This window comes from Oryctolagus cuniculus, chromosome 20 (genome assembly GCF_964237555.1).
Source record: "Oryctolagus cuniculus chromosome 20, mOryCun1.1, whole genome shotgun sequence".
NCBI lineage: Eukaryota > Metazoa > Chordata > Mammalia > Lagomorpha > Leporidae > Oryctolagus > Oryctolagus cuniculus.
Genome location: NC_091451.1, coordinates 5997344 through 6025038, shown reverse-complemented (window position 1 = coordinate 6025038; position 27695 = coordinate 5997344). Strand labels below are relative to the sequence as shown.

Genomic DNA, 27695 nt, shown 5'->3' with positions numbered 1-27695 from the left:
GGAAATCACCTGTCATCCCACAGCTGTTAAGTAAAGGTGGCACTTGAACCTGATCGGACTAACTCAGCTTTAGAGGCTACCGTAAAGGCCGGCACCGCGGCTCACTAGGCTAATCCTCCGCCTTGCGGCGCCGGCACACCGGGTTCTAGTCCCGGTCGGGGCACCGGATTCTGTCCCGGTTGCCCCCCTTCCAGGCCAGCTCTCTGCTGTGGCCAGGGAGTGCAGTGGAGGATGGCCCAAGTGCTTGGGCCCTGCACCCCATGGGAGACCAGGAGAAGCACCTGGCTCCTGGCTCCTGCCATTGGATCAGCGTGGTGTGCCGGCTGCAGCCCACCGGCCGTGGCGACCATTGGAGGGTGAAGCAACAGCAAAAGGAAGACCTTTCTCTCTGTCTCTCTCTCTCTCTGTCCACTCTGCCTGTCAAAAAAATAAAAAAAAAAAAAATAATAATAGAGTCTACCGTAGCTTTTGGAGTAGGCTGTCGTAAGTGGCCACTTAACTTGGAGATTTTAAAGACCAGGATTGAGATTCTGAGACCTTGCTGTGCTTTGATTTGATTTTTTTTCCTGCCTGACCAGATGATACCAAACCAAGCGGGAAGAAGGTCGTGGGTGACGTGGCGTACAACGAGGCCAAAGAGAGGGCGGCCTTCATCACCCCCGTGCCGGGTGGCGTCGGGCCTATGACGGTGGCCATGCTGATGCAGGTGCTTGTGAGGCCAGGGTTGTGACGCGCGGGTCTGGAGAACAGTCGTGTTCCCTCACTGCTCTTCCCCCCAGTAGAAGTGGCGTAAGGTCTAAGCTAGTGAAGAGGTGAACCTGTTGAAGGATAAGGGGAACTGGAGAATAGGGAGGGTGTGAGTCACATTGGTAGAGGAAGCGGGGATGGCCCGGTTCCAGTTCCCTTTGGAATATAGTAACTTCCCAGAAGAGAGAAATGCGAAGACTCTGACTGGGTTTGCCTGCTTTTGATACCATGAGGAGACTTCAGAAAGACTATGGAAAAGTGGATTTAAAAGACGTTTATTGGCATAAATTCTTGAAGTCCATGCACCGTTATTTTTTAATACATACTGTTATGAACTCCGAAGACCACTGTACGCGTGGCTTTCAACTCCTTTAGCATCCAAATAAACTGAGCTTCTGATTCCATTTTCCATGAACTTTCTGAAGTGCCCTGCCCACCTCGTGCACACGATCTGATGTGGGGTCGGTGGGCAGGCAGCCCCCATGCACTTTAGGCGCCTGTGTTCTTGTGCCTACACTGGAGCCTGGGAGTGCGTGGGGCGTGTAGCCGATCATTTTGTGACCGAGCTGAAGTGGCCTAGGTCTGGACTGCAGGGAGGTTGAAGTAACCCGCTCTTCTCAGCCTGGCGTCTTTCGTGTTTAGAGCACGGTGGAAAGTGCTAAGCGTTTCCTGGAGAAGCTCCAGCCGGGAAAGTGGAGGATTCGGTACAACAGCCTTAACCTCAGGACACCTGTGCCAAGGTAGAGCTGAGCTATCCCCAGTGGGGACCCTTGTGGATTGCTGGGTTCTAGCTGATGGTGACCCTGGGTCCCTGTGTGCTCCCTCTGCAGGCAGGGTCAGAGGTGGAGCTGGGGTGCAGGAGGTCGTGCCTAGTGTGGAGTTAATGAATTAAACCCTGTGGGTAAAGATAGTTACTTTCTTGTTTTCAAAGTGACATTGATATATCACGATCTTGCAAACCGAAGCCCATTGGGAACCTGGCTCGAGAAATTGGTCTGCGCTCGGAAGAGGTGGAGTTGTACGGTGAAACCAAGGCCAAGATTCTGCTGTCGGCTCTGGAACGGCTGAAGCACCAGCCCGATGGAAAATATGTAGTGGTGACTGGGTATGCTTTTCACTCGTTCTGCCAGGAGCATCTTTCTCTTACTGTTAGAGAGAGAGAGAGCGAGAGAGAGCGAGCATGCTCCCATTTGCTGGTTCACTCCCCAAATGCCTGTTAATGGCTGGGGCTGGTCTGGGGCTGAAGCTAGGAGTTAGTGCTCAATCCAGGTCTCCCACATGGGTGACAGGGACCCGACTACTATCTGTGCTCGCTTTGGCAGCACATACACTAAAACTGGAACGATACAGAGAAGATTAGCATGGCCCCTGCGCAAGAATGACACACAAATTCATGAAGCGTTCCATATTTTTAATGGAATGGGAGAGGGAGCGGGAGATGGGAGGGGTGCGAGTCATCACCTGCTGCCTCCCAGGGTGTGCATTAGGAAGAAGCTGGAATTAGGAGTAGGGCCAGGACTCAAATCCGGGCATTCTGATAGGGGACACAGGCATCCCAACTGCTGTGCCAGACCGCTGCTGCCTCTGACAGTTCAATCTGAATATTGATCCTTGTTATTATTTATTTATTTATTTATTTGGAAGTCAGAGTTATACAGGAAGAGGAGAGACAGAGAGAGAGGTCTTCATCCACTGGTTCACTCCCCAATTGGCCACAACGGCTGGAACTGCTCCGATCCAAAGCCAGGAGCCAGGAGCTTCTTCCTGGTCTCCCATGTGGTTGCAGGGGTCCAAGCACTTGGGCCATCTTCCACTGCCTTCCCAGGCCGTAGCAGAGAGCTGGACTGGAAGTGGAGCAGCCGGCTCTCGAACCAGCGCCCATATGGGATGCCAGCACTGTAGGCAGCAGCTTTACCCGCTAGGCCACAGCACCAGCCCAGATCCTCGTTATTATTACCAGAGTTTGAATTTGCACTTAGCATGTTCTAGTGTATGTGGAAGTGCCTTTAATTTGGTTTTAGCATTTGCAGCTGTATTTGATCTCATTTGATCCTTAGAGCTACCCTGGGAAATAGATTATAATCCTTCAGAGATAAGAAAATTAGCCAAGGTTATGGTTTTAAAACCTGGTCTTCAGATGGAAGACCAAAAATGCAGTCATTCAGTAAATCTACTGAGTGTCTTTTTTTCCCTAGGCTAAATTATATATCAAAGCTAGTTTTAGAGATTCAGAAATTAGAATTATAGCAGTGTCTGTCTACAGGGTAAAGTACTTTTCTTCCTTGTAGGGGTAAAAGCTAGAATACAGCAGGCATTTTCTTGAATTTCAAGGGTTTTTTAGAGATTACAGCTAAGACTTCTGGAAAGATTCCTCTCGGGGCTCTTTTTGTCTCTCATTGTTGCAATTAGGACACAGGTAGGCTAGATCTGACTTCGCGATCCAGATAAACTTGTTTCTGCAAGTCAGTAAACCTTGTCCCCTTTTGCTTTCTTCCCGAAGAATAACTCCCACGCCGCTGGGAGAGGGGAAGAGCACGACCACCATCGGCCTGGTGCAAGCCCTGGGCGCCCACCTCTCCCAGAACGTCTTCGCGTGTGTGCGCCAGCCCTCCCAGGGCCCCACCTTCGGGATCAAAGGTACCAGGGTGGCTGCAGGGCCCCCGCCTGTCCTTCAGCGCTCCCAGGCCACTTGAACCTTGAATGCTTATGGTATCTCCCAACGTTTTAGCTCCCAGCGATGTCCTCTTGGCACCTGCTACAGGGCTGTCACCCCAGCTCCTGCTGTCACTATTTGAGACTGCACAGGGGTTCTCTGGGGTGGATCGGGTGTAGCTATGGGTACTTTTGACTCCAACAGTCCACTGTCACAGTGACAAGAAGGGGGAGCATGAATGTTCTTCATGCTGACTCTGATCAAAGACACATCCCACAAACGTTCCCCCTGCTAGGAGTAAGGAAAGCCTACTCTTCCTGAGCGCATGCTGGTGCCAGACTTGCACAAAGCCGTTTATGTGTGTTTTGCTCTACCCTCCAGTGTCAGATCATAGCAATGGGACTCCAGTGGTGACTTGGCCAAAGGCACCGTTACTAAGTACCATAGTCTGTTTCAGACTCTGAACCACTGTGGTCAACGCCATGCTGCTGTTTGTTGTGGGGTGTTTTTGAGATGTAGAGGCACAGAGCCCCCATTCACTGACTGACCTCCCAAATGCCTATAATGGCGCAGTATTGGGCTGGGCTGAAACTGGCAGCAAGAATTCAATCCCGGTCTTCCGCGTGGGTAGCAGGGACCCAACTACTCGAGCCAAAACTGCTGCCTCTCAAGGGCTGTGTTAGCAGGAAGTTGGAATCAGGAGTGAGAGCCCAGCGTCAAACGCAGGTGCTGTGTTGTGGAACGCCAGCATGTTAGCCAGTGTCTTAACTGCTAGGCCAACCCTCACCTCAACTCTGCTTCTGATAGGAGGAAAACACGATATCAGAACCCACACTTTACCTTCAGGTTTTGACAGCCGCAGTGGTGTAAACATGCTGTTAATAACATTTTCTGAGTTATTGTAGGATCTTAGCATTGGCTTTCTCATAGGCTTGGTGACAGGGTGTCCCTCCTGCGTGTCCTGGCGATTACTGCCGTGGTGACACTGGGCCACCTTACCCTGCTGTGCTGAGCTCGCTCTGCTTTCGAGAGTGTCCTTACAACCCCCCTCAACTTCAAGTGGGCCTTTTCCTCTCCTGCATAGTCTCTGCCTCACAAAAGCAGCCTCTGTACCCCAACTTGACATTGATCTCCGTGACAATGCGGTAACTTGCATATTTTTGATTGGCCTTGGTTAATAATTGACATGGGCCAGAACAAACTAAAGCTGTCTTCTAATGTATGTCTCCGATTTAGGAAGAAGTGTAGTCTCCATTTTAGCGATATCTTAAGTATTCCTTTTTTGAAAGCCAGAGTAGGTTTATGAGAGTAAGACATTGAACAGGTTTGCCTTTATGTAGCTGTCAGCTGGGTCTTTTACTGTGTTAGGCATCACGGGGAACCTGTTTCTAAAGATAATGAGTAGGTATGTACCTGTGTGTTCATGGTTTTGTCATTTAGACTCAGATTTCAATTGAGAGACAATTCAACATGAACAGGATCAAGTGTTTTAGTGTGGTAGAAGAAAATTAGAAAACACTTAGATCTCTCCAAATGATTGTAAAAAGTAAACAAACAACATGCCCAGTAGTTATAAAAACTGATTTGCTTTTGTGTGGTTTGGGAGTCTTGGAGACGCAAGCTTAACACAAGTCTCTGCCCTTGCCGTCCCCTAGGTGGCGCTGCAGGAGGTGGCTACTCCCAGGTCATTCCTATGGAAGAGGTAAAGTTTTCCAGAATTCGGTGGAATCAGCCCCTTTCTCCTGTCTTTGCCCCTCCAGAGATCTGCCTTTTCCTTAGAGCTTTTGGTGGGCAAACGACTTGTTTCTCAGCAGAAGTGGCACACAGGGGAGGCCATCTGAGTCTTGGGGCACAGCTTGGCTTCTGAGTGTGCCATTGAGTGGAGTGATCCTTTTAACCAAGTGATCACATGGAGCATGATCCTGGGAAGCCCACCACACAGTGAGTGCAGAGTGCCCACGCGAGGGCTGGGAACACTGTGCTCCTTCCAGGTCACCGTTGGCAGGGCTGAGTTGTCCCCAGTAACGCTTGCTGTTGTGGAGCCCCCGAGAGGCATTTCTGGTCGCGGGACGTAGCCTTGCGCGAGACCTGCAAGTTCCGCGTGTAGGAGGAGTTTCCTCCGAGGATGCGTGGCCGCTCGCTCCCATCTGCGAGACTTCCTGTGTTGGGGGTCATGGACCCTCTGCCATCAGGACGCCGCTGGCCGTTAACACAGAGAGTTCTGGTTGTAACAGCGTGAGGCTGGGAAGGCACGGGGGCGGCGGGAGCCTGAGGGGGCCTCTGTTCTTTTGTAGTTCAATCTCCACCTCACCGGTGACATCCACGCCATCACCGCAGCCAACAACCTCGTGGCTGCGGCCATCGATGCTCGGATGTTCCATGAACTGACCCAGACAGACAAGGTAGGGTGCTTGGGCCCCGGGAACCCCGCGGGCCCTTTGGCAGGGGCTGAAGCTGCCCGGGTAGCGATGGCCGCCTGAGCACCGATGGTGCGGGAGCGATGCAGTGCGTTCTTACCTGAAAGGCCTTCTCTTCCTTTTCTCTAAGGCTCTCTTTAACCGCTTGGTACCCTCCGTAAATGGAGTGAGAAAGTTCTCTGACATCCAGATCCGAAGGTTACGGGTAAGTACCCCGTGGTACTGAGTAACGGTGCCTTTGGCCAAGTCACCACGGAAGCCCCATTGCTCGGACAAGGGCAGGCGAGCTGTCCTCAGCAGATCCCCAGCCTGGCGTCCCTGAACAGCGTCATGTTCGGGGTGCACAGCCCCATTTCACAAGCCAGCGAGGAACCACATCCGAGGTTCTGGAACGAGGTCCTCGTAGCACAGGCAAGGAGCTCTGGGAAGAGCGGGGCTTGCGGGGCCCACGCAGACCCAGCATGAGTCAGAAGGGGGCGCTGGCTTCGTCAGCGTTTTCCATGGCAGAGCATGGCCGAGCCACACCCTGACTCAGTAAGACCCCCGGACTCAGTGAGGAGGAAAGGCCTTCCTGAACCTTTGGGAGCTCCGCAGGTCACTCTTCCTCAGTGGCCCTGGGTGTGGCGGCAGGGAAGTCGTGGGTGGCTGTCTTGGGAGGCTTCCTCGGGGCCGGGCGTGGGAAATGCCCCTGGGCTCGGTCACAGGGACCTTCGGTCATGTGTGAGTGGGAGGCCGAGTCCACTTCAGCCAGTGGGTCACAGCTTTCCTGGCTGAGTTGAAGATGAGTTGCGTTCCCTGGGGAGGGCTCTGCCAGGGGACTTCAAAGACTTGGTAGAAAAATGGAATTAAAAGAGAAGTTTATTTTGGGCCAGAGGAATTTTTGAGCCCCATGCATAGTTTTTTCATAGAACGCATTTTTTTTCTTTTTGAAAACCCCCATGTAGGCATGGATTTCAGACATTTTTGTGCCAAAATAAATGTGTCTTCTGATTGCATGTTTGCATGAAGTGTTTGAAATGTCTTCATATCAAATATATGAGGAGGGCATTTCAAACACTTCATGGAAGATGCAATCGGAAGACACATTTATTTTAAGTTTTTTTTTTTTTTTTTTTAAACTTTTATTTAATGCATATAATTTTCCAAAGTACGACTTATGGATTACAATGGCTTCCCCCCCATACCGTCCCTCCCACCCACAACCCTCCCCTTTCCCACTCCCTCTCCCCTTCCATTCACATCATGATTCATTTTCGATTATCTTAATATACAGAAGATCAGCTTAGTATACATTAAGTATGGATTTCAACAGTTTGCTCCCACACAGAAACATAAAGTGAAAAATAATAGATGATTTTTTTAAATGATGATGAAATCAGAGCAGACCTATTGTCATGTTTAATCCCAGTGAGAGTCAAGTTGGGAATTGATAATTTCTTTTTTTTTTTTTTCTTTTCTTTTTTTTTTTACAGAGGATAAGTTTAGTATGCATTAAGTAAGGATTTCAACAGTTTGCACCCCCATAGAAACACAAAGTGAAATATATTGTTTGAGTACTCGTTATAGCATTAAATCTCAATGTACAGCACATTAAGGATAGAGATCCTACATGAGGAGTAAGTGCACAGTGACTCCTGTTGTTGACTTTACCAATTGACACTCCTGTCTATGGCATCAGTAATCTCCCTATGCTCCAGTCATGAGTTTCCAAGGCTATGGAAGCCCTCTGAGTTCTCCGACTCTTATCTTGTTTAGACAAGGTCATAGTCAAAGTGGAGGTTCTCTCCTCCCTTCAGAGAAAGGTACCTCCTTCTTTGATGACCTGTTCTTTCCACTGGGATCTCACTCGCAGAGATCTTTTGCCAGAGTGTCTTGGCTTTCCATGCCTGAAATACTCTCATGAGCTTTTCAGCCAGCTCCGAATGCCTTTAGGGCTGATTCTGAGGCCAGAGTGCTATTTAGGACATCTGCCATTCTATGAGTCTGCTGAGTATCTCACTTCCCATGTTGGATCACTCTCCCCTTTATTTACTCCATCGGTTAGCGTTAGCAGGTACTAGACTTGTCTATGTGTTCCCTTTGACTCCCAGTCCCTTCACCATGACCAACTGTGAACTGAAACTGATCACCTGGAACAGTGAGATGGCATTGGTACATGCCACCTCGATGGTGATGATTTTCTTATTGATTATATTTGTTTTTGCTCATTTTGCCTTTTTATCTTTCCTCCTTCATCAGAGACTAGGCATTGAAAAGACAGACCCCACCACACTGACAGACGAAGAGATAAACAGATTTGCAAGACTCGATATTGATCCAGAAACCATAACTTGGCAAAGAGGTACCGTTTGTTTTGGTTAAACAGCTCACCCCCGCCTGTCACGTGCAGCCCCGAATGCCAGTGTGATGTGTCGGTTTTGGTCTGGTAAAGGCGTGACCAAGATGGTGATACGGGTTCTCTTTTCACCTCTGTCATTCTCTCTCCCGTTAGCTGTGATGAAATCTCTCTCTGTCGGATTGAGCCTTTTCTGTCTGTTCAGTGCTGATTGAAATGAGGGTGGTTTCAAGGACGTTCATGTACAAACCAAAAATAACTTATTTTGCAAGTTTCATTTTATGTGAAAGTTTTGGTGTCATGAAGCAGAGAGCAATTAGGTGTAATTACCTTTTGAATCATGTATGCCCTTTATCTTCAGATCTCTTGTCTGGCATAAGTGACTTGATTTTTCTTATAATTCTCTATCTTCCTCTGATCATTTTAAAACCACAATTTATCAAATTCTTTTGTGACAATGAAGCAGCCTTCCAGGTTGAAGTACTTTGTGGGTTAGTGAGTTAGCTGGCCTCACTGCCATTTGTTGCTTTTCTCTGTATAGTCAGCATGGCTTGGAATTTTATTTTTGTACCAACAGTGCATTCATCTATCTGGGAAGCAGTTTGCACCCTGTCAGGCAGGATTTGGCTACAGACTACCTTATTAACTGTTTTGTGTTTTTCTATTGCCTGGGTAACTTAGTTTATGGCATTTTTAAGATGACACTTAATGTGTAAGATCACTGTGCTGTTCCTCCTTTTAGCCTCAGTAGCTTTAAACAGTGCTATATTTTATAAAGAATAAACCAAAGAGTCACTTAAAAATTTGTAAGTCTCATTTTCTTCTGCTTTCTGTCTGATTTCTGCTTTCCGAGGAGGTACTAGCAGGGGCAGGCAAGAGGGGGCTGCTGGAGGAGCCTGCATCCCACGTCCAGGCGCCTGGCTCCCGTCTCAGCTTCTCTGCTTCCCGGCCGGCTTCCTGGAAGGCAGCAGAATGTGGCACAAGAGCTTGGGTCTCTGACACCCACTTGGGAAAGAAACCCAGACTGGCTGCTGCGGTCATGTGGGGAGTGAGCCAGCAGACAGCTCTCTCTCTACCTTTCAAACAAAATGAAAAATTTCAAAGTAGAAGGAAAAAACGGCATCATACCTGTTAACTGACTCTTATACAGAAAAATTAGTTACAAGGGAACTGAACACTGTGTTTTTTGAAAAAATAAGAGGCAGCTCCAAAAACACATTGTATCCTTCACTGCTTGTGTGTGTGTGTGTGTGTGTCCAACTGCTGGGTAAGACACTGCTTTTGGTGTTTAAATTATTGGTGTTTATGGAAAATGATTTGCTGTGGAATCCAGTGCCCTAAGAATGCTTCTGCTCCTTGCCCAGGTCTTTGCTGCTGTTTCTCACTTTGTGTTCGTTGTTGCTGTTTGGCATCGCGTTCGGAAACAGAAACTCATCTTTTCTCCCCATACCACGTGACCCTCAGGCCTTCCCTTCTGAGACTAGAGGCCTGGGCTTCCCTCCGCAGTGGTTCAGTCCAGTTCTCTGGCGGATCCTGACTTGAGTGTCCCACGGTTGAGCCCAACTGCAGACCCCACAGGTTCAGGGCTCAGTCCCCCAGGCTGCCTCTACTTCACATACCAATCCCAAGTCCAGGTTGTCCCCTGTGCCTCTGACCGGCTGTTCTCACGACCTCGGGCTCATCGTTTGCTGGGACAGCTCACAGAACTTGCGGAAATGCTCTACCTGGGTTTGCTGCTTTGTTTTAAAGGACACGACCCAGGAACCACCAGTGGAGGTGCAGAGGGTGCATCCCTCTCCCAGCATCCAGCCTGGGTGCCCATCAAATCTTGTGGTTCCAGAGAGTTTTTAAAAAGTTTGATTTATTTAAACGAATGGTAGAGTTAGGGAAAAGGGAGAAAGAGATCTTCCATCTGCTGGTTTACTCTGTATCAGCCAGCCAGGCTCGGTCAGGCTAGGCCAGGCTAGGCCAGGCTTCAGCCGAGAGTCAGGAGCCTGGTTCTTTTTTTTTTTTTTAATATTTATTTATATTTTTTGAAAGTCAGAGTTACACAGAGAGAGATCTTCCATCTGCTGGTTCATTCCCCAGATGGCCACAACAGTGCGGGCTGGGCCGATCTGAAGCCAGGAGCCAGGAGCTTCTTCCGTGTCTCCCATGTGGGTGCAGGGACCCAAACATTTGAGCTATCTTCTGCTGCTTTCCTGGGCCATTAGCAAGGAGCTGGATTGCAGTGGAGCAACTGGGACACAAACTGGTGCCCATGCAGAATACCAGTGTTGTACACAACAATGCTGGCCCCAGGAGGCCAGGAATTCAATCTGGGTAGCAGGAAGCTGGGTTGGAGTAGGCAAGGCTCAATCCAAGCACTCCAGTTTTGGATGGGGGCAGCCCATGTCAGGGCTTAACCCACAGTACCACAAGACCACCCCCTGTCCTGGAGTTCTTATAGGGTTTAATCCCCAGCTCTGAGATCAGTGGATGAGGCCCTTTAATCACCTGGCCCTCCTGGCCCCTCTTGAGACCGGGAGACTCGCTCTGAATCACCTCATTAGCATGAACCCAGGTGAGATCCAAAGGGATTTGTTATGAATAACAGGACACTCCAGTCCCCCTTGAAATTCCAAGGGCCCTAGGAGTCTTGAGTCAGGAATTTGAGACAAAGTTCAAATGTATTTCCTGTTATACAACGCATACCAAAGCCAGAGTTGATCCAGCGGTGGTATGATGCCTGTGATGGTGTTACACTGCTGGAAGAGCGAGCAGTCTTCACTGAGGTCCGGCCCGAGCACTGGTACTGTGGGCAAGAACCCTTGGGCGGTGTTTTGTGCCTTTGAGAATAGAATGACTCCTCCTATGGAGCTGGTCCTAGTGGGGTGCAAACAACTTATTTAAGAATAAATAAAGTTAGGAATGCATTAAAATATTAGCAGTTCTGAGTCCTGGGAGATGGGATTAGGGTTGGTGAATTGGTTGATCTTTGCCAAGGTTATACAATTGGGCGGCTATTCTGAGAGCAGAATAGAAATGATTTCTGGGGCCAATACTGTGGCGTAATGGGTAAAGCTACCACCTGCATTGCTGGCGTCCTCTGTGGGCATCAGTTTGAGTCCCAGCTGCTCCACTTCCAATCCAGCTCCCTGCTAACATACCTAGGAAAGCAGTGGAGGACAGCCCAAGTGCTTGGGCCCCTGCACCCACATGGGAAACCCAGATGAAGCTCCTGGCTCCTGGCTTTGGCCTGGGCCAGCCTGGGCCGTTGCAGCCAACTAGGGAGTGAACCAGCAGATGGAAGATACCTCTCTCTTTCTCTCTGTGTCTCTCTGTCCTCTGTAGCTCTTAAAAAGGAAGGAAGGAAGGAAGGAAGGAAGGAAGGAAGGAAGGAAGGAAGGAAGGAAGGAAGGAAGGATTTCTTCATAATGCGCTAAGGAAAGGCCTACTCCTCGGTGTGTGTCCAAAAGGCAACTGCACTTGACCTGAGTAACCTGCACTTGACCTGAGTCCATGGCTTTTGTGTTTCTCAGGGTGGTGTCAGGTCAGTGATTTTTCCCAAGAACAACGCACCCCGGGGCCTGTGGGCCACATGCAGAATATTTGTTTTTCTTTAAATGTCTTTTTTTTTTTTTTTAATATTTACTTATTTGAAGTCAGAACTACAGAGAGAAAGGGAAAGAGAGACCTTCCATCCACTGGTTATTCCCCAGGTGGCCACAATAGCCAGGGCTGGGCCAGGCTGAAGCCAGGAGCCAGGAACATCATCCACTTCTCTCGTGTGGGTAACAGGGGCCCAAACACTTGAGCCATCTTCTGCTGCTTTTCCCAGGCCATTGGCAGGGAACTGGATCAGAAGTGGAGCAGCCAGGACTCAAACTAATGCCCATATGGGATGCTGGCATCTCACGTGGTGACTTTACTACCCACTTTACACCACAATGCCAGCCTATTTTTCTTATAATATTAGAAGAATATTATAATTATATTATATAATATATCTTAATATATATTATATATTAAATATTAATGTATTATATAATAACTATAATATTATAATATTCTTCTAATATTATAAGAATTTCTTATAAAAGAGATTTCAGGTGTTGAATTAATTAATTTAATTCTCTAGATGGGATAAAACCAAACCCTTCCATAGCTTGATGCTTTAAAAATAATTCCTGTACATTCATGGTATGTGGGCATTGTTTCTTAGCTTGAGCCTCTGTTCCAGCTTTGCCGTCGATTTTGAAATCAAACATTAGGGGGCCATCGTTCAGTTGGCCTTGTTGCTTTAAAGCTCTGCTGCTTCCCATGGCTTCGCGGTGCTTTGGCTGACAAGTGTTCCTGTGCCCTTTCTCCCACAGTGTTGGATACCAATGATAGATTCCTGAGGAAGATCACAATCGGACAGGCTCCAACGGAGAAAGGGCACACACGGACGGTAACTGTTCACAACTTCATGTGAATGTGATCCTGCTGCTCCCCCCACCCACCCCGTTCCGATGGCACCGCCAGGTGCGGCTGTGCCTCCTCCCTGTTAAAATGGAAGTGAGTGGGCGTGGGGCTTGAGCGCTCCTGTCAGCTTTTGCAGTGGATCCCATGTGTCACCTGCGTGTTTTCCCCGCCCCAGTGACTATCCTTGTCTATAAACTGCTTAAAGATCCCTGCTTTTTTATTTCCACTTTGACATAAGAGCTTCCGAGTTCTTCCGTAGTGGGGCAGGACACAAGAGTTGCCTGATTCCACACTATAAGCTAGTAGCTTGTTGCTCTTACTAGAATTTTTTTTTTAATTGGCTGCTCAAAGTGTTCTGCTGTTTGCATCCTTTTAAGCTGTTCGGTTAAGCCTGGGTTGCCTAACAGGGTAGCTTTTACAACTCCTGCTTCCGGTTTAATGCTGTTGTGTCTGCTTCCTGCCCACAGGCCCAGTTTGACATCTCGGTGGCCAGTGAAATCATGGCTGTCCTGGCTCTGACCAGCTCTTTGGAGGACATGAGAGAGAGACTGGGCAAAATGGTGGTAGCATCGAGCAAGAAAGGGGAGCCCATTAGTGCCGAAGACCTGGTGAGTCCACGTCTGTGTCCGTCGTCCCTGCACCTCTCCGTGGTCACTGATAACAAGAATTATGCCCCGGTGAGGTGCTGCAACTGAGGGTGGTCGTTGGCGTGGCAGGTCGGAGGCCGGCGAAGCTGCACGCCCCACACCTGGCTCAGCACCAGCTCCTGACTCCGGCTTTCCACTGGCGTAGACCCTGGAGGTCAGCAGTGGGGGCTCAGGTCGTTGGTCTCTGGCACTCACGTGGGAGACCTGGAGTGACTTCCTGGTTCCTGGTTCTGGCCCCAGTCTAGTCCTGGCTGTGTGGGCATTTGGGGAGTGAACCAGTGAATTGGAGCTCTCTCCCTGTCACTCAGATTAAAAAGCTGGTTTTCTTTCTTTTATTTATTTATTTTTCTTAAGATGATGCAGTAAGCTCTTTAACTCGGCCAGGCCTTGCTAATTACGAGATAGTTGGGAAGTGGGTGAGAAGTGCTTCCTCTACCAGGTTGTATGTGCCAGGAAGGGACCACACCTGCCAGGTGACTGGAGTCACATCTCCGCCTGTGTCTCCCAGAGCAGGCGCAGGCCTTGGCTTTGCAGAGAGCCTCAAGACCCAGAGTGAGGCCGCAGTGGCCGAGCGTGGCGTCACCCCGGCCTCACTCTGGCCCCTCCGCTGACGCACAGCCGCCTCACAGGCCTCACCACACACACGGCACTTGGCACAGTTCTTTAGCCAGTTCAGGGCTCGTTCTTCACCTCAGGGCTATTTCTGCACTCTCTGCACGGTAACAGGAGGTTTGAAATAAGAATTCCTGTCAATGAAGTTTTCAAAGGCTGTTTGTGTTAACAGACACCAAAATAGTTGGCTGATGATTAGTGGTACAGCAGGTGAATTTAGAAAACAGGGGGAAATCTTAACTTCCTGTTTTCAGTTAATATGCTTTTTAAATTTTAACACCCAAAACTTGCATTTAGAAACTAATTCAGGTTGTATATAAATGGGAAGCAAAGCTTTATTTTACTTTGTGGCAGCTGTGGTTGGGTGGCTTAAAAGAGAGACCTAACGTTGAGAAGTTGATATTGAACTTCTGATAAAAAGTTCAGTTTCAGCTTTGCAAAACACACGGAGCTGAGTTCTACCCGTTTCTGCCTAGATACAAATAACCCAGTGATTATCTTTTCCCTGCCATAAACTACTCTGCGAGACACCCTCCGCGTCGGTCAGCCACCAAGATTGGAGATGCTTATTTCTAGAATTCTGTGTTTGTCTGGAAATTGCACTTGACTCTCATTTTTATCCTGTCCGTTCTCCATACCTAAAATCACTAATACCTTCTAATGTATCAAGGCGGTGGGGTGGGATGGAGGGGGCGGGGAGGGGGGGACGGTCAAGTTCAGGTGCAAATACCAATGGGTCCAAGGTGGCTAAAGGGCACAGTGGCACGTTGAAGGTTGGCTGCAGAAGGCTGCTTTGGCTGCGAGGAGGTGATGCTTTGTGCATTTGCGTTGCAGGGGGTGAGCGGAGCCCTGACGGTGCTCATGAAGGACGCCATCAAGCCCAATCTCATGCAGACCTTAGAGGTGAGCCCAGCGACTCCTGCCCCCCGGGAGCTAACAGTTGTTGACAGTCAGCGCTCCCCGGGCAGAGGCCTTTCTCTTCCTCCTGTTCTTCCTCACAGCTGTGACTGCAGCACTGCTCGGGTCTGAACAAGGTGCCTTTGGACACGGGTCCTGCCAAAAGTGCATGGGAAATAGAGCTAAAAAAGAAGTTTGGGGTACGCATTTCGCATAGCAGGATGCCACTTAGTGTGCCCACTTCCCCTCTCGGAATTGCCTGGGTTCGAGTCCCAGCTCCTCCACTTCTGATCCAGCTTCCTGCTAATGTGCGCTCTGCGAGGCAGCAAGTGGTGGCTTGTGTACTTGGGTCCCTGCCACCCACATGGGAGACCCAGATAGAGTTCCAGGCTCCTGGCTTTGGCTGGCCCAGCCCTGGCTGTTGCGGGCATTTAGGGAGTGAACCAGCAGATGGAGTATCTCTTTCTCTATGTCTTTCTGCCTTTTAAATAAGGATAGAGGGAGGGTGCAGGGAAGACTGTTAGGGAACTTGAAATGAAAGCAATAAAATCTTAAAAAAAAAAAAAAAAAAAGGAAAAAAGAAAGAAAAAGAAAAGAGCCCTGAATCCATATTGGAGTGCCTGGCTTTGGTCCCAGGTCTGTTTCTGGCTCCCTGCTAATGCAGAACTTGAGAGGCAGAGGTAATGGCTCATGTAACTGAGCTCCTGGCACCCACGTGGGAGACCTGGATTGAGCTCCTGACTCCTGGCTTCAGCCTGGCCAGGCCTGGCCGTTGTGGGCAGGAACCAGTGCATGGGAGATTTCTTTGACTCTCTCTGCCTCTCAAAGAAAGAAATGGAAGAGAAGTTTATTTTCATACAAAAACTTGCGAAGCTCAATGTGCGGTCTTTTCATAATGTGTATTTCCATGAACTTTGTGGGGAGCCCCAGCAGTTTCCCTCTGGGAGGTCTTGTTTCCTATTCCTGGGAAATCCCGTGCCCGTGACCGCGAGCTGCCAGAAGTGGGGCTGACAGCTGTGCTCACAATGTCCCGTTTCCCCCAGGGCACCCCTGTGTTTGTCCACGCTGGGCCGTTTGCCAACATCGCACATGGGAACTCCTCCATCATTGCAGACCGGATCGCACTCAAGCTGGTCGGCCCCGACGGCTTCGTGGGTGAGCGCCTCCTTCGGAACCAGTGGCCTGAGCCTGGTTGCCTGCTGCCCTGAGAGGGGCTGGTGGCATTTTCACAGTGGCTTCTCTCCTTACTTGCAGTGACCGAAGCAGGATTCGGAGCAGACATCGGAATGGAGAAGTTCTTTAACATCAAATGCCGGTACTCCGGTCTCCGCCCTCACGTGGTGGTACTCGTCGCCACTGTGCGGGCTCTCAAGATGCACGGAGGTGGCCCCACGGTGAGGGTCCAGGGTGGAAGAGCCTGATTATCTGGAATGTTCTGAAGGCTCACGGGAAGCTGGCTGCCTTACCCCTGTCGCTGCATTAAGCTCCTCTTAGCCTCATGATTAATAGGGTACCGGAAGCGAGGGTGGTCGGGCAGCCCTGGTGCCAACTGCCCTGCCACACACAGGCACCGTCTGCCCTTGGCACTTTGATGTGGCTACAGTGAGCTCCCGGGTCCACCTTTCTGAGCAAAACATCTGACAGTACCTACACCGCCCGGGACACAGGCCCGACCCTACACGTAAACCTCTGTGTGCTCACTGCACTTCTTCCCTCTGAATGGAGGCCCTGGCAGCCAGCCCAGTGGGGACCAGCTGAGCTGCAGCTCCAGCCTGAATATTGTATTTTCCTGAAGTCCTACTGCCTGCATGTTTACACGCCTTATGAACTTGTGTTTCTTCCTGGGGGGGGGGGGGGGGGGGCAGGGAATAAAGACAGCGAGAGGGCCGGCGCCGTGGCTCACTAGGCTAATCCTCCGCCTAGCGGCGCCGGCACACCGGGTTCTAGTCCCGGTCGGGGCGCCGGATTCTGTCCCGGTTGCCCCTCTTCCAGGCCAGCTCTCTGCTGTGGCCAGGGAGTGCAGTGGAGGATGGCCCAGGTGCTTGGGCCCTGCAGCCCATGGGAGACCAGGAAAAGCACCTGGCTCCTGGCTCCTGCCATCGGATCAGCGCGGTGCGCCGGCCGCGGCGGCCATTGGAGGGTGAACCAACGGCAAAGGAAGACCTTTGTCTCTGTCCTCTCTCTCACTGTCCACTCTGCCTGTCCAAAAAAAAAAAAGACAGCGAGAGCTCCTGTGGACTCGTTCCCTCCCCAGATGTCTGTAGTGGCTGGGGCTTGGCCAGGGCCAAAGCCAGGTGCCAGGAAGTCAATCTAGGTGTTCCGTGTAGGAGCCAGGGACCCAGTCACCTGCGCCATCTCCACTGTCGTCTGGGTCTGTGCAAGCAGGAAACTGGGTTTGGGAACCACAGCTGGGGATTGAACCCAGCACTGTGATGTGGGATGTTGGCACCCTAACTGCCAGGCCAAACACCCACCCCAGAAATTGCACTTTTTAGCCTGTTTTTTGTTTTTTTGTTTTTAATTTTTATTTGAGAGGCAGAGAGGCAAGCAGACAATGGAGAGAGAGAGCAAGAATGTTCCTGTCTGCTGGTTCACGCCCCAAATGCCCACAGTGGCCAGGGCTGGAGCCATGAGTTAGAACTCAAATCGGGTCTCTCACATGGGTGGCAGGGACCCAGTCACTTGAGCCATCACCTCCTGCCCCCTAGGCCCATGCGAGCAGACAGCTGGAATTGGGAACTGGAACTGAGAATCAAACCCAGACACTGGCCCAGAGCAGCCTTGTTCTGCGTGGAGTGATCTGTCCTCTGCCCGTTACCCTACTGCGCATTCCCCCGGGCGTGTGGCCCCTTGCCTTCACCACGCACCAAGTCCCCCAGTCTGAGCTGCAGTCTCCCTGTATTTAGGGCATTCTCTGACTTTGCTTCCTCCATCCAGGTCACTGCAGGACTGCCCCTTCCCAAGGACTACACAGAGGAGGTAACTTGGATGATTTCTTATCGCTTGTAGAAACCGTAACACCCGCAATCCAGCAGTTTTCAGGAATCAGCCTGGCCCCTGGGGGAACTGAGTGGGGTGGGGTTGGCTCCTGGGGGTGCAGGATGCAGAAAGGCTGTGTGTGCTACAGACTGTGTTAAGTGGGTGTGCAGGGAAAGTGTGCCTCCCTCCAGCGGCTGGGTCTCGGGGACGTGGGCAGCCTCTAGAGACAGTGAACGAAGAGGTCTTTTCTTGAGACGCACTTTCCTCTGCAGGTGTAAATCCATATGAAGGGGTAGAAATACAGTCAGGAGCCCAAAGAACGGAGCTCAGACCATTCCGTAGTCACATCATAAAAAAAAAATAATAATCCAGAGAGCCAGCTAAGGGTGGTTGCGCGCAAGGCTGCAGACCCTGGGGTCAGGTGGCAGGGTCAGCGGCTGTCGCTGCTAATTCAGTTTTTGCTACCTTTTGGGGACGGGCTTTTAAGTGATCGAGCCATACAGCGTCACTCTTCAGGCCCCCAATGAAGTATTTCAGAATCAGCCAGGGGCAGAAAATGTGCCGGTGCTTCCAGTCTGCCTGCCTGCTGAGTGGTGACTTGCCTTTTATGGTCATCTGCCTGATTCAGGCGTGGGAGGGGAATTCACAGTTCTGGCCCTCCTGCCCACCCCTCCCCCACCCCCCGCCTTTCCTGTATCTAATTACAGTGACTGCCCCAAACTGGCCCAGCTGGTGCCTGCATTTAAGAAATTCTGCTCCGTTAAAACTGTTCCCCATCAGCTCTGCAGATTAATTGGTTTTCGTGTGACTCGAGCTAAAGAATGAGGAGTGCTCTTTAGAACATCCAATAAATCCTGACCTCAGTTTCCAGTTATTAAAGCGGAAAAAAAAAGCATGAATCATGTTAATAGTGATCTTTGTGGTTACCCTTTAACTTGATCCACTTCTCCTGCTGTTTTTGGGGGGGTCCACAAACCAAGCACTGTTACTGCTGGGTGTGCATTTAGGTGTAGGGTCCTCAGGAAGTTCGTGGGAGCCGTGCACCTCTGGACTTCCCACATTTTATGCCCGGAAATAAACTCATCTTCTGATTCCGTGTTTCCATGAACTTTTTGAAGTCCCCTCAGAGAAGACAAAGACATTTTTATTCCTTCAAGTAGTTAATATATTTTAAGTTTATAATTGTGACATACCTTTGAGGGGGGGGTAAACCTCACAAGAACACAGTCCATATGATTTAAGCCCCCTTGACAATGGGTGTCTTGTTCTCAACATGTAAAACAGATTCATGAGTTATGCAAGTGTTTGTCCAAAAATGGAATTCATTAAGCTCTCCAGAGTTTGGTAACTTCAGTACATTCTGGACAGGTCCACGTTAGCACAGGTCGGCCTCAGTTTTCCTAACACGTGCGTAATGACTACTCGGTGCGTGTCCATGCCGTCATTCATGGAGTAATTCACTTCCCTCTGGAGGAGGGGCTGTGCTGTCGGCAGTGTCCCCGTGCTGCGGGGCAGCGGGGCCCTGATCCTCTCAAGGTGTTTTTGATTCACTTCCCTTTCGGATTTCACAGCAGGCGGCTCCTAAAAACGTGTGCGCATCTGTCTCCGCGCTTGGTCACAGCAAAGACTCCTGGTTGGGTTCACCAAAAGCAGCCCCAGTCTCGCTGTTTGCTTCCTGTTTGCCTGACAGTGTTCGTGGCTCTTTGGTGCCAGGCACCATGCTTGGCTCTGTCTCTTGGTGGAAGGGTTCTGTGCCCTGCTACTTGTAGAGATGGTGTGTTGTGGCACCGGACGTCAGCACACAGGGTCTCAATGTAACATAGGTAGGGGCAGCTCATCCCCTCAGTCAGCAGAGTGGCAGCAAACAGGCCCCCCTGGTGCTTGCAAGATGGCTGGGAACCACGCACAGCTGCGCTCGTGCCGCAGGCAGGAGGCGCCCCTGGCCTGCACAGTGTCCCCTGGCAGGAGGCGGCAGTTCCTCTGACCTCACAGGTCTCCCTTTCCCTGTTGCTTTTCCAGAACCTGCAGCTGGTGGAAGACGGCTTCTGTAACCTGAGGAAACAAATAGAAAATGCCAGAATGTTTGGGGTTCCAGTGGTGGTGGCCATAAATGCATTCAAGTAGGTGACTTCCAGTGAGAGAGACAAGGGGAGACTGGACAGTGGCCAGAAGGCGCCTCTTGTCGTTTTGTTCCTGTTACTGCCCCTGGGGATGGCCTGTGGGTTGGGCTGTGATGTGACAGAAGGCGTCACCTCCCCCACGGGGCACCTAGAGGTCGCTCCTCCCATTGGTGGAGTCTTCCTTTTGGATCCTGGGAGGCGTTTTGTGCTGGCAGAGGTCACGGGCCTGCAGCCTGCCGTCGCTGTTCCCGCCTCGGGTGGGAAGCTGTGAGCGTATTGAGCGAAAGCTCTTGCAGGAGCTTGTGTGGGTTGTTGAGGTGGTGGGGTTTGTCATAATGGCTTCAGCACAGTGGAGTGGAGGACATTTTTGTTTTTGTTCTTGGAAGCTAATATTTGTTGATTGCCTGTGGCGTGCTGAGAATGTTCTGAGTGCTTTATGTGTATTTAACCCTCGAAACCTCAGAGCGTCCCAGTAAAGTCAGTGCTGTGATCATTCATCCCCTTTTACCCACGTGGAGATCCAGGCACATGGAGAGGGAGTACCTAGTGAGTCCTCCACTGGGACATTCACGCGGCTGAAACTGAGACCCAGGCCGTGTTAGCCCGTCTGTGTAACTCAGAGGGGTTTTCATGGCCAAAAGAGGGCAGAGCCCATGCTGTCCCCGCCGCCTTCCCTGCCTTCACACGGAGCACTGCTTTTCCAGGACAGATACAGAGGCCGAGCTGGACCTCGTGGGCCGCCTCGCCAGAGAGCACGGAGCTTTTGACGCCGTGAAATGCACTCACTGGGCGGAAGGGGGCAAGGGCGCCTTGGCGCTGGCGCAGGCCGTGCAGAGAGCGGCTCAGGCGCCCAGCAGCTTCCAGCTCCTTTACGACCTCAAGGTGGGTTACTTGTCGTGTACAAAAAGACACAACCAAACAAACCCCAAACAAAGTGACGGAGGTTTCTGGGTGGCCGCCTCTGTAGAGCCCACGTTCGGCAGCTTCAGCCTTGTGGTTGGGCTCCCACGTTGGTGAGTCACACGGCCACAGCCCGACTCAGCGGGAGGCAGCTGTCTCATTAGCGGTGCTGCTTGCTTACGGAGCAGGCGCCCGGGCTCAGACAGCACGGAGGTGGACTTGACGTCCTCCCTTCGACACGGCTCCTCACACGGGTCCTTTTGCTCTAAGACGCGTGATGGCCTTAAACTCGAGGCACCAACCATCGCGTAGCAGATTGGCAAGGGTCTCCGTCAAGCTTGAGAAAATGTTCTCACCTCTTAGCCGTGAGGCAAAGAAGCAGGCTCCCAAGCTCACTTCCTGGTACAGCGCTGCCTCAAATAGAGACGCCCTCGGGTGCAAAACCAAAGCCCCCCCAGCGAGCTTCGTCACTGTTTCCATCATGTCCCCCAGCAGGAGCTCTGCTTCTCCTGTGACACAACAGAGTCAGTTCAGAGAAAGGTGACTACTATGGAGGTGCCTTTCCCTGTCCCATGTATGTCAGGATGTGATAGGCCATGATGCAGTATGTCTCCAACAACTGGAAGCTGCGCTAGGAACACAAGGTGTATGTGGTAGTTCATTCTGCTTGAATTCCCTAGGATGCTTGTTGGCTTAGATTTTAATCATACACTTTGAAAAATAACCTGAAAAATATGAAAGGAGGAAACCCTTGAGTTTTAGCTTTTAACGTGGGTGGTTCCTCTGTGTCCCTTGCAGATAAAATGCTGGCAATTAATTAACATTAATTAACATTCACCTCTTGACACTGCCATTCTTCTCCTGAGGGTTGATGTTATGGACTGGTTTGAAAATCTGTGCAACCAGTTATCTTTTTAGAAAATGTCAGGAACAGTGCTGCTACCACTTAGGAGGCCCACATCCCATATGGATGCTGATTTGAGTCCTGGCTGCTCCACTTCTGTTCCAGCTCCCTGCTGATGCACCTGGGGAAGCAGCAGATGATGGCTCGAGTACTTGAGTGCCTGCCACCCATGTAGGAGACCCAATAGAATTTCTGGCTCCTGGCTTCAGCCCAGACTAGCCCTGGCTGTCATGGTCATCTGGGGAGTAAATCAGCAGATGGGAGCTCTCTCTCTCTCTCTGTGTCATTCTGCCTTTCAAATAAATAAATAAATAAATAAATAAATCTCTAAACAAACTAAAGTGCCCCAAACACAAATTTGCACGCAAGTGTAGAACAGATATGGGTCCCTTTCCAAGCCCCCATCCGTAGTGCCTGAATCCGGGCTGCAGGCTGGAAGGCCTTCAGGAGACTCGAGGAACGTGGAACCCGTTTCTATTCAGAGCTCTTCTCTGTTCCGGCGAACAGCGGGCTGCCACTCCATCTCTAAAATCACCCCTCCCCCAAGCGCTGGTGCTGCCGGGAATCTCAGCACGCCCTGGCACTAGTGGGGCTCCGGTACGAGACGCGTGTGACGCATGCGTTGTGTACTTACAAAGCTGGTCATCAGTCTCTTCATGTCCGTTATGCAAAGCCCCTTCATGAATGATCGGTGTTTAGTTCCAAGGGGAGTGGGAATTTTTAAATTTTTTTAAGATTTATTTCTTTCTTTGAAAGGCAGAGCAACAGAATTACCTCCCATCTTTTGGTTCACTCCCCAAATGGGCGCAGCAGTCAGTGATGGGCCACGCTGAAGCCAGGAGCTCCCCCGGGTCTCCCGTGGGGGTGGCAGGGACCCAAGGACTGGACCACTGTCTGCTGTCTCCCAGGCGCATTGAGAGGAAGCTGCATCAGAAGCATGGAGTAGTCAGAACCTTAGTCAGGCACTTCAAAATGGGCTACAACCATCCCAGGCAGCGGCTTAACCCACTGAGCCACAACACACCCCAGGAATTCTTATTTCTATAGCTAGATTACCACTCCTTTCAAAAAACAAGACTTGCCCCAAACGTTCCTTCTGCTCTAGTGCTAGGACGTAGAGTCAGATATATTGCCTAATTTTAGTACAGTATCTTTATATATATATATATACACACACACATATACATGTATATGTATGTATGTATATGTATATATAATCTGTGTGTGTATACAGCTGCACATATAGGCTACTTCAGAAAGTGTGTGGGAGGGGCAGGCGTGTGGTACAGTGGACTCAGCCACTGCTTGGGATGCCCGCGCCGCAGATTGGAGTGCTTGGGGTCAGGTCTTGCCTCTGCTTCCAGCCCAGCATCCTGAGGAGCCACAGGTGGTGGCTCAAGTGCTTGGGTCCCTGCCGCCCGTGTGGGAGACACAGATGGACTCCTGGCTCCTGGCTTCAGTCTGGCCACTTCTGCCTGTTGTGGACATGTGGGACCCAAACCGGTAGCTAGAAGATAGCTTTCTCTCTTTTCCTCTCTTTTTCTTGTTCTTCTTTGCAAATAAGTTTAAAAAAAATTTAAGTTCATGGAAAATGGAATTAAAAGGTAAGTTTATTTTAGTACAGAAGAATTTTGAAATCCATGGATAGTCTTTTCATAATGAGCATTTTCCATAAGCTTTTATTTGAGAGACAGAGTGCTCCCGTCTGCTTTTTTACTCTCCAGATACCTGCAGTGGCTGGGACTGTGCTGAACCGAGGTCCTGGGAGCCAGGAACTCAGTTCAGGTCTTCCACATGGGTGACAGGAACCCAACTACTGGAGCTATTACCTGCGGCCTCCCAGGGTCCGCCTTAGCAGGACACTAGAGTTGGAAATCAAAGTCAGACGCTCCAGTGTGGAATGCAGGTGTCTACTCCCTGGGCCAGGCCCCGCCCTGCCACAAGCTTTTTGAAGCCTGCTCACAAAGCTATAATCATTTTACCTCTGTGGGACAGTTTCCACTAATCAAATCTAGGACTCAGTGTTAAAGTGTTTCTACCCCAGCAAACCTCAAACTATTTGCTTGTCTATATATGTACATAAACAATGTCTTGTGGCCCCTCAGGGGACACTGCCCTGGGATGGGGCCGCGTGCCGGCTAAGCATCCTCACGTCCATCCAGTGTGCTCTCCCCGTCCCTTTCTTGTGCCTTAGCTTCCCATTGAGGAAAAGATCAGGATCATTGCACGGAAGATCTACGGGGCCGATGACGTTGAGTTGCTCCCAGAAGCCCAGCACAAAGCTGAAGTCTACACAAAGCAGGTAGCTGTTTGGTTGGCTTGCTCTTTCAACTCTTCGTGAATCAGCCCTGGAAGTCAGAATCCCTGGGTTCTCCTTCTCTCTGAAACTCCGGGTTTGGACTATGTGATCCAGTCCTGAGTTCATCATTTGCCCGTCAGTGCTCCATGAGTGTATGGGAGACTCATGAGGAAATGTGGAATGTCTTATGACGATATTTAGAGACTCTACAATTTTATTCTCATGTTTGCTTTAAACTGCTATCTTTAATTGATTATATAGATGGAACTAAAATAGTCACTTGTACATTATGATTGAAAGTACTTACTTCTGTCACTCAACAGAGATTCTTTTTTGTCTAAAATAACTAAAGATGACAGTGAGGCAGAGATGTAGAGACAGATGTAAAGAGTTCGATGTTTCAGATGAAACTAAGAGTCCATATAATCACGATGCCCGGATGTTCTTGGTTGTGTGGTCACCTTGTCACTTCTGCCTCTATTCCCTGCTTTCCCCAGGGCTTTGGGAGTCTACCCATCTGCATGGCCAAAACACACTTGTCCTTGTCTCACAACCCAGAGCAGAAAGGTGTGCCCACTGGCTTCGTTCTGCCCATTCGCGACATCCGCGCCAGCGTCGGGGCTGGCTTTCTGTACCCCTTAGTGGGAACGGTAAGTGAGGGCGTGAGAGAGGAGCCCGTCTGTCTGTCCCGTCCTAAAGTTCTGCTGCAGCCGTCAAGCAGGGGCCAAACCAGCAGAGTTCACTGCCAAGGAGAAAGCTGGATTCATCTCTTGCTGTGCACCGTCTTGGTGTCAGTTCAAGTACGATGCCATGACTGTTCTACTAAATAAGAGATTTCCCAGGGCAGTGTACCCTTGGCTGAATCCAGGAAGGGCCTTGTTGAGGGGCTTTGGTCATGATACCATACAGAAGGGGTCTGGGAAGAGTTCATGGGAAAATGCATCTATTGAAAAACCTATGCATCAGTTTCAAAATTTTTGCATCAAAATAAAACATGTTTAATTCCATTTTTCTACAAACCTTTTGAGGCCCTCTTATATGATCTCAACTAAAGTTTATTGATGGCTTACGCTCAGTTCTACCAGTAGTGCTATGTGGTAGGGACACACGCTGTCTGTCTTGCTGACAGCTCTAGAGCTTGTGCCTGAAATTCAGGGATTTCTTTTTTTTTTTTTAAGATTTGTTTATTTGAAAGAAAAGTAGAGGAGTACTCAAGAGCGTGCTCATAGCTAGATAGCCTTGTCCCAAGGGTGGCATTGATCCCGTGCCCAGGTTTCTTGGCCACTCGGGAGGCTTAGCCTCCAGGATTTGCAGACACTCCCTTTTGGTGGGAATGTTAAACCATTTACCCAGCACCCTGAGTACTGCAGAAATACGGTGTTCCTTCTGGGGAAATTACCAGCAGCCACCGACTGAGAGAGCCGTTGCTGCTCTCCGTGTCGTCACTTTTGCTGTTTGCAGGCAGAGGGGTAACTATAGCAACAAAAACAGAGCTGGAAGTGGTCAGGCCAAAGACCAGTAACTTTGTCTGCAGCTCAGAGAGACACACACAGCCCGCCCGGTGGAAGACTTTATCATCTAATGCAATGTGTGTGTCAGAGGTCTTGGACTTCTACTTGGGCCAAAATGTCTCTGCCCGTCACGAGATGGCTTAACCGCTATTTTGATGTCTGTGGTTGCTCAGTGGAGCTCAGGGCATTTGAGTATTTTATACGTTAATTCAAAGTGTGGTGGCTTTGGAGTTTTATATGTAGGCCTCATATTTGTTTGTACACGTGGGTATCTGTCTGTCTCTCTCTTTCCTGATCAGCACTGACCAATGTTGAAGGGGAAAAATTCTCTTTGGGAAAAAGTGCCAAAACCTTGCTGTGTCAGAAATCGCCCAAGTGTCTCCTGCCGTGCGCTCGCGGCTGCCGTGTCCGCGCCCGCGCCCATGGGCACGTGCACTTGACAACATCATCTGCAGGGTTTCTGCTCCATGAGAAACCAATCCCTTCCTTCCCACTTCTTGTTCCCAGACCCCTCACTTCCTTGTCTCTTACGGAATAAGGAAGAAACCAGTTGTCAGATCCCTGTGGGTTATTTTAGGGAGTGTTGATTGGCACTCAGATGTCAGAGTTCGGTTTTCTAAAGGGTGCTTGTTTCATGTTATAGAAGATGACTCATCCTTTTTTTTTCATAGTCACATTTTAGAAGTTCAGTCTAAGCCGTTTTCCTGTCTGAATCTGATTTGGAGCTTGTATGCGTTCATTATACAGGACATTGTTAACAGATAAAAATACACTACATTTTTACTTAACAAGCATTGCAAATCTGTCTCTAAGCAAATACTTGTCAAAACCGAGTCTCTAGAAAAGAGACTTACACGCAGTCCAGCTGAGTTTTAGAGAGGCACGTCGGACCAGTAAGAATGGTGATGGTAACGCCATCTGGCTTATAGAAAGTCGAGGCCCAGGTTAAAGGATTCCGATTTCTGACATGCCACTGAAGCTGTAGCCTCACTAAAACAAGCCTTGCTGAAACTAACTTTAAGTGCGGGCAGGCCCTGCGCCTCCTGTTGTCTTGTGAGGTACAGGCGTCAGCGGTGAGTGGCGACTCCTCGGCCCCCCAGCCCCTGCCGTCGCCGGCGCCGGTGGGAGCTCCTCCCTGCTGCGTCTCATCTCAGTGTAGAAGACCACGGCGAAGCTCGGTCTCTTCCAGGAGAGCGTGGGGGTGTCCCTTCACGTTCGTAACAGGATCGGTGACTTGGCGCTTAATGTGTAAGGCAGTGTGACTTTTAGTATCTATAGAATAAGAAGGTGCCTGCCTTGTTGAGAGCCACAAGCTGATGTTCTCTTTGTGCCTGGGGCCTTCTCCCCCAGGGGAAGGTAGGAGGACAGATCCCTGCAAGCTTATTTTTGCTGCTGTTTTTACCCTAGATGAGCACAATGCCTGGGCTCCCCACCCGGCCCTGTTTTTACGACATTGATCTGGACCCTGAGACGGAGCAGGTGAATGGGCTGTTCTAAACAGGTAGGTTGCTGCCCGGTGAGAGCTTTGCTTTTGTCCTTAAGACTTATAAGGCTCAAACTAGAGCTAGGACACGTGCAGTCCTAATGCAGACTGCACGGAGGAGAGAGAGGACTGGAGCGAGTGGGATGTTTGTATTTCAGCAGGTTTTTGGAAGGAGAGCTCGGCTGGTCCCCGGTGGACGATGTAGGGGAGGGCTGCAGAGGATTGGGCTCCCTCTGCTGGGTCCCTGGAGGGCGGAGGGCTCAGGATCGCGGAAGGTCTGTTTATTCTGGACAGGTAGAAGGCAAGACTTGCATGACTGTCCCAGAAAGCAGAGAGGAGGAGGAAGCGGGGTGGATTCTGGAGTTCTTGGGGGCCTTAGGTGAAAGGGTCCCGAGTCTCCTGCACATGACTGAGCCATCCCTGGACACATCCTATTGAAATCTGAGACGTATCAAACCTGAAAATCCTAAACATGCTTTTCTCAAGAAGAAAAAATGACTTAGCTATGAAAAAAGAAAAAAAAATGAGAGTAAGCTTGGACAGCTGTCTCATCACAGTGGGAGGCTTTTAGAAACGAGAGGAGTGACCTCCAAGGTCATGGGCAAAGCTGACCTTGCACCTGTGTTCACGCCCCGGCTCATCCACCCTGAGCTTTCAGACATGGGAAGGTTGTACACCGCCGCCCCTGCACGCGCGCACACACACACACACACACACACTTCCCAGGACTGTAGTTAGCAGCGTA

At 50.2% G+C, this 27695-nt stretch overlaps 1 protein-coding gene and 2 non-coding genes across 6 annotated transcripts in view; all 3 read left to right on the top strand.

Moving 5' to 3' along the window:
* Positions 1-27695, top strand: part of MTHFD1 (methylenetetrahydrofolate dehydrogenase, cyclohydrolase and formyltetrahydrofolate synthetase 1) — a 70784-nt gene that overhangs the window by 42516 nt on the left and 573 nt on the right. For all 4 annotated transcript variants that reach the window (XM_008271884.4, XM_070065041.1, XM_070065042.1 and 1 more), the window contains 19 exons: positions 579-706; positions 1390-1487; positions 1679-1852; positions 3248-3384; positions 5056-5102; positions 5695-5802; positions 5948-6022; positions 8056-8158; positions 12508-12584; positions 13066-13206; positions 14692-14760; positions 15798-15909; positions 16009-16148; positions 17692-17733; positions 19753-19853; positions 20558-20735; positions 23852-23959; positions 24454-24606; positions 26875-26968. In XM_008271884.4, the coding sequence (XP_008270106.2) occupies positions 579-706; positions 1390-1487; positions 1679-1852; positions 3248-3384; positions 5056-5102; positions 5695-5802; positions 5948-6022; positions 8056-8158; positions 12508-12584; positions 13066-13206; positions 14692-14760; positions 15798-15909; positions 16009-16148; positions 17692-17733; positions 19753-19853; positions 20558-20735; positions 23852-23959; positions 24454-24606; positions 26875-26964 (2081 nt within the window). In that variant the 3' untranslated portion in view covers positions 26965-26968. The remainder of the gene's footprint in view (positions 1-578; positions 707-1389; positions 1488-1678; positions 1853-3247; positions 3385-5055; positions 5103-5694; positions 5803-5947; positions 6023-8055; positions 8159-12507; positions 12585-13065; positions 13207-14691; positions 14761-15797; positions 15910-16008; positions 16149-17691; positions 17734-19752; positions 19854-20557; positions 20736-23851; positions 23960-24453; positions 24607-26874; positions 26969-27695) is intronic.
* On the top strand, positions 2054-2160 carry LOC138847351 (U6 spliceosomal RNA). Its single transcript, XR_011385090.1, has one exon. It is a non-coding gene; the product is annotated as a U6 spliceosomal RNA (small nuclear RNA).
* LOC127484684 (small nucleolar RNA SNORA74) lies at positions 10862-11036 on the top strand. The gene has a single exon (XR_007911849.2). It is a non-coding gene; the product is annotated as a small nucleolar RNA SNORA74 (small nucleolar RNA).